The sequence below is a fragment of the Arachis stenosperma genome, chromosome 6, assembly GCF_014773155.1.
Source record: "Arachis stenosperma cultivar V10309 chromosome 6, arast.V10309.gnm1.PFL2, whole genome shotgun sequence".
Classification (NCBI taxonomy): Eukaryota; Viridiplantae; Streptophyta; class Magnoliopsida; order Fabales; family Fabaceae; genus Arachis; species Arachis stenosperma.
The window spans coordinates 27,787,490-27,803,065 of record NC_080382.1 but is presented as its reverse complement, the minus strand read 5'-3'; the positions used below and the strand labels follow the sequence as shown (position 1 = coordinate 27,803,065).

At 36.2% G+C, this 15,576-nt stretch overlaps 1 protein-coding gene across 2 annotated transcripts; it reads left to right on the top strand.

The window, feature by feature from the left end:
* The first annotated feature begins 10,072 nt into the window (after positions 1–10,072).
* LOC130935919 (uncharacterized) lies at positions 10,073–14,210 on the top strand. Of its 2 annotated transcripts, none has more exons than XM_057865847.1 (9): positions 10,073–10,296; positions 10,465–10,656; positions 10,775–11,050; positions 11,339–11,373; positions 11,702–11,794; positions 11,949–12,081; positions 12,181–12,761; positions 12,972–13,284; positions 13,387–14,210. In XM_057865847.1, the coding sequence occupies exons 1-9, from the start codon at positions 10,170–10,172 to the stop codon at positions 13,623–13,625; spliced, it is 1,989 nt and encodes a 662-aa protein (XP_057721830.1). In that variant the 5' UTR covers positions 10,073–10,169; the 3' UTR covers positions 13,626–14,210. The 2 variants fall into 2 exon arrangements, with proteins under 2 accessions (XP_057721830.1, XP_057721828.1); XM_057865845.1 differs by having other exon boundaries at positions 11,946–12,081.
* Positions 14,211–15,576: the final 1,366 nt, after the last annotated feature.

Below are 15,576 nucleotides of genomic sequence, written 5' to 3'. Positions count from 1 at the left end.
TAATAGTCTATACTTTGCCCGAGATTTGATGGCCCAAACCGGCGTTGCAAATCAGCTTCAGAATTCCCAGCGTTTAACGCCGGAACTGGCACAAAAATTGGAGTTAAACGCCCAAACTGGCACAAAAGCTGGCGTTTAACTCCAGAAAAAGTCTCTACACATGAAAGCTTCAATGCTCAGCCCAAGCACACACCAAGTGGACCCCGGAAGTAGATTTTTACGTCATTTACTCATTTCTGTATACCCTAGGTTGCTAGTTCACTATTAATAGGACCTTTTGATATTGTATCTGTACCTCATGACACTTTAAACGTTTCATACAGTACCTTCTATGGCATGAGTCTCTAAACCCCATGGTTGGGGGTGAGGAGCTCTGCTGTGTCTTGATGGATTAATGCAATTACTACTATTTTTTATTCAATCATGCTTGCTTCCATTCTAAGATATCACTTGTTCCTAACCTTGATGAATGTGATGATCCGTGACACTCATCATCATTCTCACCTATGAACGTGTGCCTGACAACCACCTCCATTCTACCTTAGATTGAGTAGATATCTCTTGGATTCCTTAATCAGAATCTTCGTGGTATAAGCTAGAATTGATGGCGGCATTCAAGAGAATCCGGAAGGTCTAAACCTTGTCTGTGGTATTCTGAGTAGGATTCAAGGATTGAATGACTATGACAAGCTTCAAACTCCTGAAGGCTGGGCATTAGTGACAGACGCAAAAGAATCACTAGATTCTATTCCAACCTGATTGAGAACCGACAGATGAATAGCCGTGCTGTGACAGAGCGCGTTGAACATTTTCACTGAGAGGATGGGAGGTAGCCATTGACAACGGTGAAACCCTACATATAGCTTGCCATGGAAGGAGCCTTGCGTGCTTGAAGAAGAAGACAGTAGAAAAGCAGAGATTCAGCAGATAGAGCATCTCCAAAACCTCAACCCGTTCTCCATTACTGCAAAACAAGTATTTACTTCATGTTTTTCTACTTTTCACAATTAAACCTGAGAATTATTGATATCCTGACTAAGAGTTACAAGATAACCATAGCTTGCTTCAAGCCGACAATCTCCGTGGGATCGACCCTTACTCACGTAAGGTATTACTTGGACAACCCAGTGCACTTGCTGATTAGTTGTGCGGAATTGTAAAAGTGTGATTGCAATTTCGTGCACCAGATGTCATTGGACCATTCTGCAAGCAGATCTATTCACCTGAAGAAAATGCCTGTAGAAGCTCAGGAACTCATTGAAATGGTTGCAAATAACCAGTTCATGTACACCTCTGAAAGGAATCCTGTGAGTAATTGGACGCCTCAGAGGAAGGGAGTTCTTGAAATCAATGCTCTGAATGCCATTTTGGCTCAGAACAAAATGTTGACTCAGTAAGTCAATATGATTTCTCAGAGTCTGAATGGATTACAAAATGCATCCAACAGTACTAAAGAAGCATCTTCTGAAGAAGAAGCTTATGATCCTGGGAACCCTGCAATGGCAGAGGTGAATTACATGGGTGAAGCCTATGGAAACACCTATAATCCCTCAAAGAGAAATCATCCAAATTTCTCATGGAAGGATCAACAAAAGCCTCAACAAGGCTTTAATAATGGTGGAAGAACAGGTTTAGCAATAGCAAGCCTTTTCCATCATCCTCTCAGCAACATACAGAGAATTCTGAGCAGAGCCCCTCTAGCTTAGCAAACATACTCTCTGATCTATCTAAAGCCACTCTAAGTTTTATAAATGAAACAAGGTCATCCATTAGAAATTTGGAGGCACAAGTAGGCCAGCTAAGTAAAAGAGTCACTGAAACTCCTCCTAGTACTCTCCCAAGCAATACAAAAGAGAATCCAAAAAGAGAGTGCAAGGCCACAACCTTACTTGGTGTGGCCGAACCTAGGGAGGAGGAGGAGGACGTGAATCCCAGTGAGGAAGACCTCATGGGACGTCTTCTGGACAAAAAGGAGTTCCCAATTGAGGAACCTAAGGAATCTGAGGCTCATCTATAGACCATAGAGATTCCATTGAACCTACTTCTGCCATTCATGAGCTCTGATGAGTATTCCTCCTCTGAAGAGGATGAAGATATTATTGAAGAGCAAGTTGCTAAGTACCTTGGAGTAATCATGAAGCTGAATGCCAAGTTATTTGGTAATGAGACTTGGGAGGATGAACCCCCCTTGCTCACCAATGAACTGAATAACTTGATTAGGCAGACATTACCTCAAAAGAAAGAGGATACCAGAAGGTTCTTAATACCTTGTACCATAGGCACCATGACCTTTGAAAAGGCTCTGTGTGACCTGGGGTTAGGCATAAACCTCATGCCACTCTCTGTCATGGAGAGACTGGGAATCTTTGAGGTTCAAGCTGCAAGAATCTCACTAGAGATGACAGATAAATCCATAAAAAAGGCTTATGGACTAGTAGAGGACGTGCTAGTGAAGGTTGAAGGCCTTTACATCCCTGCTGATTTCATAATCCTAGACACTGTGAAAGATGAGGATGAATCCATCATCCTTGGTAGACCTTTCCTAGCCACAGCAAAAGCTGTGATTGATGTTGACAAAGGAGAGTTGGTCCTTCAATTGAATGAGGACTACCTTGTATTCAAGACTCAATGTTCTCCTTCTGTACACATGGAGAGGAAGCATGAAAAGCTTCTCTCAATACAGAGTCAAACAAAACCCCCGCATTTAAACTCTAAGTTTGGTGTTGGGAGGCCACAACCAAGCTCTAAGTTTGGTGTTGAGATGCCACAACCAAACTCTAAGTTTGGTGTCGGGAGGCCCCAACCAAGCTCTGATTATCTGTGAGGCTCTATGAGAGCCCATTATCAAGCTATTGACATTAAAGAAGCACTTATTGGGAGGCAACCCAATTTTATTTATCTATGTTATTTTATGTTTTCTTTAGGTTGATGATCATGTGGAGTCCCAAAAACAACTTCAAAAATCAGAACAAATTCAAAAACAGCATTAAAAACAGCACACCCTAGAGAAGGAACTTACTGGCATTTAAACGCCAGTAAGAGTAGCAGAATGGGCGTTAAACACCCAGTCTGGCACTATTCTGGGCGTTTAACGCTAGAAATAAGCACCAGACTGGCGTTTAACACCATAAAAGGGCACAAAACTGGCGTTAAACGCCAGAAACAAGCAAGAGCCTAGCGTTAAACGGCAACAAAGGTATAAAAGCTGGCGTTTAACGTCAGAAACAGGCAGCAGTCTGGCGTTATACGCCAAGATTGCACAATAAGGGCATTTTGCATGCCTAAAAGGAGCAGGGATGAAAAATTCTTGACCTTCAGGATTTGTGAACCCCACAGGATCCCCATCTGCACCACCTCTCTCTCTCCCCATCACACATCTCTATAACACTCCACCTAAAACACCACTCACCAATCAAATCCTAACCTCTTCCTTATATTCTCTTCACCAATCACCTCCATATATCTTCCCCAAAAAACTCACCTACCTCACTTTCAAATTCAAAAACTTTTCCCTCCCAAACCCACCCAATTCCATTCGGCCACTCTCCCTCTTTTTCCCTATAAATACCCCTCTTCACTCCTTTATTTTTTCACATCACAAACACTCTTCTACCCCCTTGGCCGACCCTCTATCTCCCTCCATCTCCTCCACTTTCTTCTTCTTCCCCTTCTTTCTTTCTTCTTTTGCTTGAGGACGAGCAAATCTTTTAAGTTTGGTGTGGTAAAAGCATTGCTTTTTGTTTGTCTATAACCATTTATGGCACCTAAGGCCGGAGAAACCTCTAGAAAGAGGAAAGGGAATGCAAAAGCTTCCATATCTGAGTCGTGGGAGATGGAGAGATTCATCTCAAAGGTCCATCAAGACTACTTCTATGAAGTTGTGGCCAAGAAGAAAGTGATCCCTGAGGTCCCTTTCATGCTCAAGAAGAATGAGTATCCAGAGATCCAACATGAAATTCGAAGAAGAGGTTGGGAAGTTCTCACCAACCCCATTCAACAAGTCAAAATCTTAATGGTTCAAGAGTTCTATGCCAATGCATGGATTACTAGGAACCATGATCAAAGTATGAACACGAATCCAAAGAATTGGCTTACAATGGTTTGGGGGAAATACTTAGATTTCAGTTCGAAAAATGTAAGGTTGGCGTTCCACTTGCCAATGATGCAAGAAAACACACTCCCTTACACTAGAAAGGTCAACTTTGATCAAAGGTTGGACCAAGTCCTCATGGACATATGTGTGGAAGGAGCTCAATGGAAAAAAGACTCAAAAGGCAATCCAGTTCAATTGAGAAGACCGGACCTTAAGCCTGTGGCTAGAGGATGGTTGGAGTTCATTCAACGCTCCATCATTCCTACTAGCAACCGATCTGAAGTGACTGTGGATCGGGCCATTATGATCCATAGTATCATGATTGGGGAGGAAGTAGAAGTTCATGAGATCATACCTCTAGAACTCTACAAGGTGGCTGACAAGTCTTCCACTTTGGCAAGGTTAGCCTTTCCTCATCTCATTTGTCACCTATGCAATTTGGCTGGGATTGGCATAAAAGGAGACATCCTCATTGAAGAGGACAAGCCCATCACTAAGAAAAGGATGGAGCAAACAAGAGAGCCCACTCATAGATCTCAACAAGAGCATGAGGAAATTCCTCATGAAATCCCTGAGATGCCTCAAGGGATGCATTTTCCTCCACACAACTATTGGGAGCAACTCAACACATCTTTAGAAGGCTTGAGTTACAACATGAACCAACTAAGAGTGGAGCACCAAGAGCACTCCATCATTCTCCACGAGATTAGAGAAGATCAAAGAGCTATGAGGGAGGAGCAACAAAGGCAAGGAAAAGACATAGAGGAGCTTAGGCGTTCCATTAGATCTTCAAGAGGAAGAACTAGTCGCCATCACTAAGGTGGACCCGTTCTTTGATTTCCTTGTTCTTATTTTTCTGTTTTTCAAATTTGATGCTTTATATTTGCCTATGTTTGTGTCTTCATTACATGATCATTAGTGTCTAGTGTCTATGTCTTAAAGCTATGAATAACTCCATGAATCCTTCACCTCTCTTAAATGAAAAATGTGCCTAATTACAAAAGAACAAGAAGTACTTGGATTTCAAATTTTATCTTGAAATTAGTTTAATTATTTTGATGTGGTGGCAATACTTTTTGTTTTCTGAATGAATGCTTGAACAGTGCATATTTCTTATAGTGAAGTTTATGAATGTTAAAATTGTTGGCTCTTGAAAGAATAATGAACAAAGAGAAATGTTATTGATAATCTGAAAAATCATGAAATTGATTCTTAAAGCAAGAAAAAGCAGTGGAAAAAAAAACATAGTGAAAAAAATGGTGAAAAAAAAGAAAAAGAAAAAGCAAGCAAAAAAGCCAATAGCCCTTTAAACCAAAATGCAAGGGTAAAAAGGATCCAAGGCTTTGAGCATTAATGGACATGAGGGCCCAAGGAAATAAAATTCAGGCCTAAGCGGCTAAATCAAGCTGCCCCTAACCATGTGCTTGTGGTATGAAGGTCCAAGTGAAAAGGTTGAGACTGAGTGGTTAAAGTCGTGATCCAAATAAAAAAGAGTGTGCTTAAGAACTCTGGACACCTCTAATTGGGGACTTTAGCAAAGCTAAGTCATAATCTAAAAAAGTTCACCCAGTTATGTGTCTGTGGCATTTATGTATCCGGTGGTAATATTGGAAAACAAAGTGTTTAGGATCACGGCCAAGACTCATAAAGTAGCTGTATTCAAGAATCAACATACTGAACTAGGAGAATCAATAACACTATCTAAAATTCTGAGTTCCTATAGATGCCAATCATTCTGAATTTCAAAGGATAAAGTGAGATGCCAAAACTGTTCAGAAGCAAAAAGCTACTAGCCCCGCTCATCTAATTGGGACTAAGTTTCATTGATATTGTGAGATTTATTGTATATTCTCTTCTTTTTATCCTATTTTGTTTTCAGTTGCTTGGGGACAAGCAACAATTTAAGTTTGGTGTTGTGATGAGCGGATAATTTATACGCTTTTTGGCATTGTTTTTAGGTAGTTTTTAGTATGATTTAGCTACTTTTCAGTATATTTTTATTAGTTTTTATGCAAAATTCACATTTCTGGACTTTACTATGAGTTTGTGTGTTTTTCTATGATTTCAGGTATTTTCTGGCCGAAATTGAGGGAACTGAGCAAAAATCTGATTCAGAGGCTGAAAAATGACTGCTGATGTTGTTGGATTCTGACCTCCCTGCACTCAAAATGAATTTTTTTGGAGCTACAGAAACCCAAATGGTGCGCTCTCAATTGCGTTGGAAAGTAGACATCCAGCGGTTTCCAGAAATATATAATAGTTCATACTTTGCTCGAGTTTTGATGACACAAATTGGCGTTCAAACGCCAATTTCCTGCCCTATTCTGGTATTAAACGCCAGAAACAGGTTACAAGCTAGAGTTAAACGCCCAAAACAGGCTGCAAATTGGCGTTTAACTCCAAGAAAAGTCTCAACACATGAAAGCTTCAATGCTCAGTCCAAGCACACACCAAGTGGGCCCAGAAGTGGATTTCTGCATCATTTACTTATTTCTGTAAACCCTAAAAACTAGTCTAGTATAAATAGGACCTTTTACTATTGTATTAGACATGCTGGGATCTTTGATCAGTTTTATGCTATCTTAGACATTGGGGGATGGCCTCACGGCCATGCCTGGACCATCATCACTTATGTATTTTCAACGGTGGAGTTTCTACACACCATAGATTAAGGTGTGGAGCTCTGCTGTTCCTCGAGTATTAATGCAATTACTACTATTTTCTATTCAATGCAAGCTTATTCCTGTTCTAAGATATCCATTCGCACACAAGAATATGATGAATGTGATGATTATGTGATGCTCATCACCATTCTCACTTATGAACGCGTGCTTGACAAACACTCCCGTTCTACATGCAAGCAAGCTTGAATGCATATCTTTTAGCCTTCTGGTTCACGATCAGAGTCTTCGTGGTATAAGCTAGAATCAATTGGTAGCATTCTTGAGATCCGAAAAGTCTAAACCTTGTCTGTGGTATTCCGAGTAGGATCTGGGATGGGATGACTGTAACGAGCTTCAAACTCGCAAGTGTTGGTCGTAGTGACAGACGCAAAAGGATCATTGGATCCTATTCTAACATGAGTGAAAATCGACAGATGATTAGCCGTGCAGTGACAGCGCATTTGGACCATTTTCACTGAGTCGACGGATGGTAGCCATTGACAACGGTGATCCCCCAAAATACAGCTTACCATGGAAAGGAGTATGAAGGATTGAATGAAGATAGTACGAAAGCAGAGATTCAGAAGGAATAACGCATCTCCATACGCTTATCTGAAATTCCCATCAATGAATTGCATAAGTATCTCTATCTTTATTTTGTGTTTATTTATATTTTAATTATCAAAACTCCATAACCATTTGAATCCGCCTGACTGAGATTTACAAGATGACCATAGCTTGCTTCAAGCCGACAATCTCCGTGGGATCGACTCTTACTCACGTAAGGTTTATTACTTGGACGACCCAGTGCACTTGCTGGTTAGTTGTGCGAAGTTGTGAAAAAGAGTTGAGATTACAATTGTGCGTACCAAGTTGTTGGCGTCATTGAGATCACAATTTCGTGCACCACAAAACCACTAAAATAAACCACATGTAATACTACTAACAAAAACCGCCAACTAAAAACCATGCAAAACCTCTAAGATAAACCACTTCCAATACCACTAGCATAAACCGCTAATATAAACCGCCAACAAAACCGCATACAAAACCACTAATCTCAGATAAACCACTAGCACAAAATTTTCTATCTACTAACCTCGTCGTTGATGACTCCGGCTATGTGAGCAACTCCATCCAAACGATACAGCCTTTTCGGATCGTCCCACATCGGCTTAGTCCTCTGCTCGAGTCTTTCTCGTAGTGAATCTGGGTCGTTTTCTTTAGAATTTGGTGGGGCTATGAGAATGGAAAAGTGAATCGAATGAGCTTGGTTCGAACTCCTTATATAGCCTAATCCCTTGTAATTTGAATCAACCCCTTTCGAATTACTACTTGTTGCAAAATGTGACTAATTCGAATCAACAAGGTTCGAATTAGTTGGGGAATCGCGTACACTAGTAATTCGAAGCCACCTAATAATTCAAATTATGCCTTAATGTAATTCGAGTCTAGCTGTTTCGAATTAGTATGTTGGTATGATTTCGTATAATTCGAAACGAGTAACTTCGAATTATGTTGAAACAAGGTTCGAACGAAGCTAATTCGAATTATATTAAAATGTGGTTTGGTTGATTGATAAAGCATTTTTTATGATGCTGATTTGTGTAAATAATTTCCCATTATGGCTTATTTAATTTTTTTGCACAAAAATTTATGCTACACATTTTTAATCGGGCAAATGACAATAATAAACCAAGAGGAGCCAAATATTTAAGGAATAAGCCAAATCGAAAACTGCTTCATGAATCCACCAATACACGTTTATATGTAGTTCGAACCAGCTAAATTCGAATTCTATTTTTACATAATTCAAATCAGGTGGGTTCGAATTATACACAAACACACGCACACACGCACACACTAATATTTTTTGTGGTATAATTTAAATAAATTTATTAAAAAATATTCATGATAGCTCATTACTCTTCGAAAAAATATTAAAATTATACTACAAAAAAATATTTTATTCTATGCAAAATAATTTAAAAAATAGCTTAAAAGATGTTAGGAGTACTATAAAAATTTGTAATGTCCAAATGAATTAGGACATTAAAGAAATACTCTACATAGTCAATAATAATTTAGAAATTAAAGAAAATGTATTTTTATCATGTATTTACCTAAATCACTAGAATATTACAAACTTTTATAGTACTCATAACATCTTTTAAGTCATTTTTTTAAAATAATTTTGTATAGAATAAAATATATTTTTTAATTGTTTTGTATGGAATAAAATATTTTCTTTCATTTCTAAATTATTATTGACTATGTAGAGTATTTTATTTAAAATTTGAGTACATGCATGTATTTACCTAAGTCAACATTACAAATTTTTATAGTACTCCTAACATTTTTAAGCCATTTTTTTAAAATTATTTTGCATAGGATAAAATATTTTTTGTAGTATAATTTAAATAAATTTATTAAAAAATTTATCAAAAAATATTTATGAGCTATTAAAAATGGACAAAAGAGTATTGTATGGAATTCGAATTGATAGTTCATTAATATTTTAAAAAAATTTCGTAATTAAATATTTGTTAGCTTTTTTTAATGTATGAAATAAAATATATATTTTTTAATTTTTTAATTATTAATTTTTTAAATAAATTTTTTAATAAATTATTAATTTTTTAAATAAATTATTAATTTTTTAACAGCATAATTCGAATTACTTGGAAACACTGCGTGGGTGTAGTTCGAATCACCCTAATTCGAATTAATGTGTGTAATTCGAATCAGGTTGATTCGAATTAGTGTGTACGTGTGTTTGTGTATAATTCGAACCCAGCTGATTCGAATTATGTAAAAATGGAGTTCGAATTTAGCTAGTTCGAACTACATATAAACGTGCATTAGTGGATTCATGAAGTAATTTTTGGTTTGGATGTAATATTTGGCTCCTTTTGATTTATTATTGTCATTTGCCCTTTTTAATATATTAATAGTTACATTTCTATTCAATTCAATAAATAAATAAATAAAGTGTAAAAAATAAAAATTTGAAATATGTATTAATTGTCTAGAATTTAATTTAACTATAATATTTTATATTTAATTAAAATATGTAAAGATATTTATTTTATTAATTAATAATATAAAATATATTTATTATGTAATACATGCGATACATGTAAATTCATCGTCTAATTTCCAGAGTACGATTAAAACATATTTTTATTATTCTGTTAAAAAAAATCAACTATTAATTAAAAGTCATTTAATTTTGATGGGAATCATCCGCTAATTAGTAATTAGAAAGAACCACTTCTGTATACCAAAAAGGAAAAAGAAAGAGCCGCTTCTCAAACGTTCAAAATTTCGAAACCCAAGCCTCTCTCCCTCCTTCCTCTGTTTCCTCATTCTCCTCCCTCTTTTATTCTTCACTTCGCCGCCGATTCGCACCGATGATCTCCGAACCGGAAAGTTCTCTCAGAAAGAGAGATGTCTCTGACCGACGCCTCAGCATCATCGACGTTTCCTCTGCAGACGATTCCCTTCTCGATTCAAATCCCCTCAATCACCATCCTCTAGGTCATACTTTTCATTCTCTTTTCTTTCATCTCTTGTTTTATAACTAATTTTATTTGAAATTCTATTTGTTTTTATCTTCTAAATTGTTGTTTGCTGTGAAATTGAACCAAGCTCGTTGATACTCTTCTTTTGGATTTATCTCATTCATTTTAGAATTGTGTGTTTCAGAAAACCAACAGCACACTGATTTTTTATACACTCCGAACTCCAAAAAGTTTGAGGATGCCGCCACAAAACTCAAAGAGTGGGAGCGAGAGCCCTGTTCGAACGAAACTTCCGATGTGGAGAAGCCGAAGAAGAACAGCAAGTGCAACTTGCGCAAGAGTTTAGCTTGGGACAGTGCTTTCTTCACTAGCGCTGGTACATTTTCTTTAGCACTCTTGAATTTCTTATTCATTTGTTAACTTTTTGGGTGTGCTTCGGTTTCAGTGTGATTTTAAGTGTAAGTGATGCTTCTATTTGATGGATAAATTTGAAGGGGTTTTGGATCCGGAGGAGTTGTCGAGCATTATTGAAGGTGTTGAGAAGGAGGAAAAACACGCACTACCGGGAATTCAAGAGGATGTGTATAAATCATGTGACTCACTCTCCACATTAGGGAGTGAGAGCTTGACATTGGAAATGGAAAGTCAAGAGGGAGATTTATTTGAAGACGTAAGAGCTTCAATTCAGAAGTCTAGTGACAAGAAGTTAAGCCTCGCTAGTGGAAAGAGCAAAGTAGCATCAGCGGTATCGGGGTTGCAAACTGATGAGGGCAAGTCTTATCATGCACTAAACCTTTTTGTTTTCTCTCTTTTTGCCTTAGCATTCTTGCAATCTTTTTTTTCCCCCTAAATATTCACATTTAGATATATTGTGGTTTGAGGTGTTTGAAGCCTAAGACATAGAATGAATATATGAGAAATGTTTTTTTTTTCTCTTGGATTTGACAATTCATGTTATTGCATGTTTTGAATATGGTTTTATTTATTCCACTTTGTTTGTATTCTAGGATATTTATCATGAGTTAGTTGAACTGATTGTTTCTTGATTTTGTTTTCAGCTTCAAAAAGGATTCACATAGCTTCTCGCAACAAGGTAACTTGCACTACTGATAGAGTAGAATAGTATGGGATGGGAAAGTATTAACCAATATAACTATCCTCAGTTACCTCCATTTCAAACATAAGAATGCTTGAGGAGAAATTTGTGCAGTGCCCCCAAGCACTTGGTTTATTTCAAGAATGCTATGTTTGTGTCTATGATTGGCTGTTATCCAATTGCCTACCATATTTCTTATTTCTAAACCTCAAATTAAGTTGTATGTGCCATGAACAAACTCTTAAAGAAGGTTGAGGTTGCTAGGTAGAAACAAATCAATGGTATGATTATTTAACAGTTTGCAATAACTTTCCATTGATTTTAGATAAAGGCTCCACCTACTTCTAAAAATCCAAGTGCAGCACAAGGATTAGGGAAGATTACAAAGAGAAATCCTACTTTTCCACAACTTCCACAGGTATGCCACAAAAGAAAACCATTGAATAGAACTAGTACTTTTTCTTATTGAGAAAAAGAAATGGCTAACTGATGCATTGGCAGAGATAAAAGCTTTGAATTCATGAAATGAAGTTTGAGTTTTTTATACCTATTAATTTTCATATTTGAAGAAGCCTGTTGCCACAAGGAGAGAATCATCTATATCGAAGCAATCAAAGGTACCTGGAAAACCTAGTCCAATTTCAACTCTATCATCCAAGAGGGTGTCACTTGGTGAAAATCTCAAGGCAAAACGAATAATTGGTGGTCAGAAATTGCTTCAACACAATTTTTTTAATTTCTCATTTTGGCAAAAGGATGCCTTCTTTCTGAGTTATTGTTCATGTTTTTATTTGATCTCTTCAGGCAATGTCCATTTGGTGCCAAAAGCATCTGTTGTTCGAGATTCTCATGGCATTTTGCCTAAACCCTCTGTATCATACAAATCCCCTTCAGTCCCGTCATTATCATCCAAGACAAAATCAGCAACTTCCACATCTGCTGGAACTCTAAAGCCACCTTCATCTCGCTCAGCTGTTAGTACTCCATCAAAAATTGCTTCAACAAATAAGACTGAGTATGGGCCTTCAAATCTCTCAAGTTTGATGTCTGTGAATAAGCATTCTTCTAGTGTTTCACCTGCTAGCTCTATCAGTGACTGGTCTTGTGAGTCATCATCATCAGCTTCCATGGCTAAAAATGTGTGTAACTCAAGGACCAGAATTGAAAGTAGCTCTAGTAGACAGATCTTATCAGACACTGATGTTGAGCGAACAAATTCTCAGAATCTTCAGAACGATTCAAGCATAGAAGGTTTGAAAATTCAACATACTATGTTTGGCAGTTCAAGTGCTAGGATTGCTCCCGGAGAAACTGTTCTTCCTCCAGCTCCTGTGAAACCTTCGGGTCTTCGACTTCCTTCACCCAAGATTGGCTTCTTTGATGGGGTGAGTTTTGCATTCTATCTGTTTTAGTACCGTTTAGTTGTTGAAATTTATAAAACTGGCATCATTATTATGATGAATATTGTAACATAATTTACTATTGTTATTGCAGTTGCCATACATGTTTCACTAAATTATGATTTTTTATCTATTTCTTTTTTCATGTCTGCCTGTTATTGCAATGCATTGCTGAGGTTCCCTACCATTATGCAGGTTAAGTCATCGGTGCGCACTCCACGTGGAGGAATGCAACCACACTCTGTTATACCTCGTGGCTTGCCAAAGCATGCAGCAAGAAATCCAAGTGAAAGTCAAAAGAAAGCAAAAACTGGAAAGCTGCCAGTGGCTAGATCTATCGTGTCAGCTGAAAACAGAGAACCCACTTACCAGCAAAATTCACTTCCAGCTCCTCTTCATGAATCGTTAGATATTGAAATGAAGATATCTAGTGCTTTGCAGAATGTCGAAAGCTCTTCTGACACGCCAAGGAAAGTTCAATTGGAACCACATCTTACAATTGGGTCAGGTAACTTGAAGGCCAACAATATGGTGGCCAAAGTGCATCTTGTTGGCATACATGACGATGAAATCACTCTTACTAATGGAGGCCATAATACTTGTGTTTCAGGTGCTGTTGATCTTAAAAATGATTTGCATCCACTAGAAGGTGTCCATAACAAGGAAAATGTTCAATGTGATTATCAGATTGATTGTTTGAGCAAACAAGTTGGACTTATGGACATAAATTTCCAGACACAGGAAAAGCTCACTGGTGATTCTCTATCTTCCTCCCAGAATGATACTAGCTTCCAAGATAAATCCAATGGTTTGGACTTTGGAGCTATCAAGTCGGAAGGAGCTTGTTGATTGTCCCAAAAGGGAAGAATCATTAAAAAGTTCAGCTACTCCCTGTCTTTCAGTTTCCCAAACCAGCTTTGAACTTTGATTTTGCGTTCTCAACAAGAGAACTTTTGATGTCAAAGATTCCTTGTGCAATATGGATAGACACTCAACTACAGATTTATATTATGGAAGAAAGTAGCTAATGTGATTTAACGAAGTTGAAACTATTTGAAATTGCTGTTTGTTGCTAAAGGTGCAACTGGAGAAGTATTGATTTATTGATCATTGATGATATGTCAAAGTCATTGATAGAAAGTCTTTTTATCATATTGGCTATATGCTCAACCAACGACTTGAATTTGATGGGTCTCCTCCATGTCTCAAATACAGAGAGAAATTGTAGTGTATTTGTTTACCATGTGCTTTTTGGCAACTTGCCGTAGCAAGTACATCTTGAGCACTCATTGGCTACGTTTGAGTATGTATCTAACAAACACGTGGTTTTTTTTTAAGTTAATTCAAAATTTCGTTTATATGTATATAGTTTAACTGTATAAGACGTCAAGTTGATTATTTAGACGCTGCCGGTGTGCCCATATCCATATCCAATCGAATACAGGTATCCATATCCATGTAACTTGCAACTTAGAGCAGTGTCATGTAATCCGAATTGGATTTCATTTTTTGAATTCGTAGTATGAAATTCTTGTTCTCATTGATAATATGGATCAAAGTCTCATCTTGTTTTAAACATGACTATGTCATTCTAAATTGAAATCATTATAAACTCCGGCACTTTAAAATGGTGATATACTGATGTGTTCAAAATTTTTAAAATCTAGCTTGAAGTACTTGTGTATTTTTTCTTTTGTCATCAATTTATATATTTTTTTTTCTCGCATCATTTTTCAGCATTCATGTTAGGGTTGTAGACATAGTTGTAAGAGCTGAATCGGTGATCGAACAGATTAGGTTATTAGTTTACTGGTTTATTAGTTTAACTGATAAGTTATTGGTTGAACCAATAGAATTGGTCTTACGTAAATAAAAAATATAAAATAATCAAAAGTCTAAAATTAAAATTTAAAATAGATATCTTCACTAATATTTTAAAAACAAATAAGTTTCAACAAATTATAATCAACAAGTTATACACTTATAATCCAGTTATCATTAAATGAGTATATAAAATTCTAATATTTTTCATAATAAAAATTTTTTAATTTTATTTTCATACTAAAGTAACTATTTTTTATTTCAATAACTAACTAATTGATTTATATTTATTATATTATTTTTGATATTTTTATTTATATGTTTAATAATATTTATATTAATAATTATGAATAATAAAAAATATAATTAATTTAAATATAAATGAGTATAAAATTAAAATAATATTAATAAAATTATTGTATATTATTACTAGATAATTAATAATTAGCATATAAAATACTAAGGGAAGCATGTAAAAACAACGAGGACCCAGGTTCAAGCCACATCTTCAACAATTTTAAAATTTTTAGAGTGATTCGGTTGGACCGATTCTCACCAGTTTTAAGCAGTTCTCACCGGTTTTAATTTTTAAAGGGTCATATTACTGGGCCGGACCGATTAAGGGTCTGATTCACCAATTTTCTAGTCGAATCGGTCGATTCGATCCGGTTCTTACAACACTGGTTTTATAGATTTATATAATTGTGAGTATAGTTTAAAAGTTTGTAATTAAATTTTTATTACATAAAAAATTCTAGTTAGATCTTTTTTAATTTTTTTGTTAAAAGATACTTTTTACTTTTAGAATATTTGTTTTGGATTTTAGTGCTAGTTTGGATTGGTTTTTTTGAGTGAAAAAGTACTTTTTTTTTTAAATAAAATACTTTTATTCAATTTAAAATCTATTTGAATACATCTTTTAAAAAAAAGCACCTTTATTAAAAAAAATTATTTGCTTTTCTAAGAATTAACAATACCT

Excerpts from the sequence above, each read along its gene's own strand:
- LOC130935919 (XM_057865845.1), top strand. The coding sequence starts at position 10,170 with ATGATCTCCGAACCGGAAAGTTCTCTCAGAAAGAGAGATGTCTCTGAC. Across the intron at positions 11,051-11,338 it reads GGGGTTGCAAACTGATGAGG|CTTCAAAAAGGATTCACATA; the intron begins GCAAGTCTTATC and ends TTTTGTTTTCAG. Across the intron at positions 12,762-12,971 it reads AGATTGGCTTCTTTGATGGG|GTTAAGTCATCGGTGCGCAC; the intron begins GTGAGTTTTGCA and ends ACCATTATGCAG.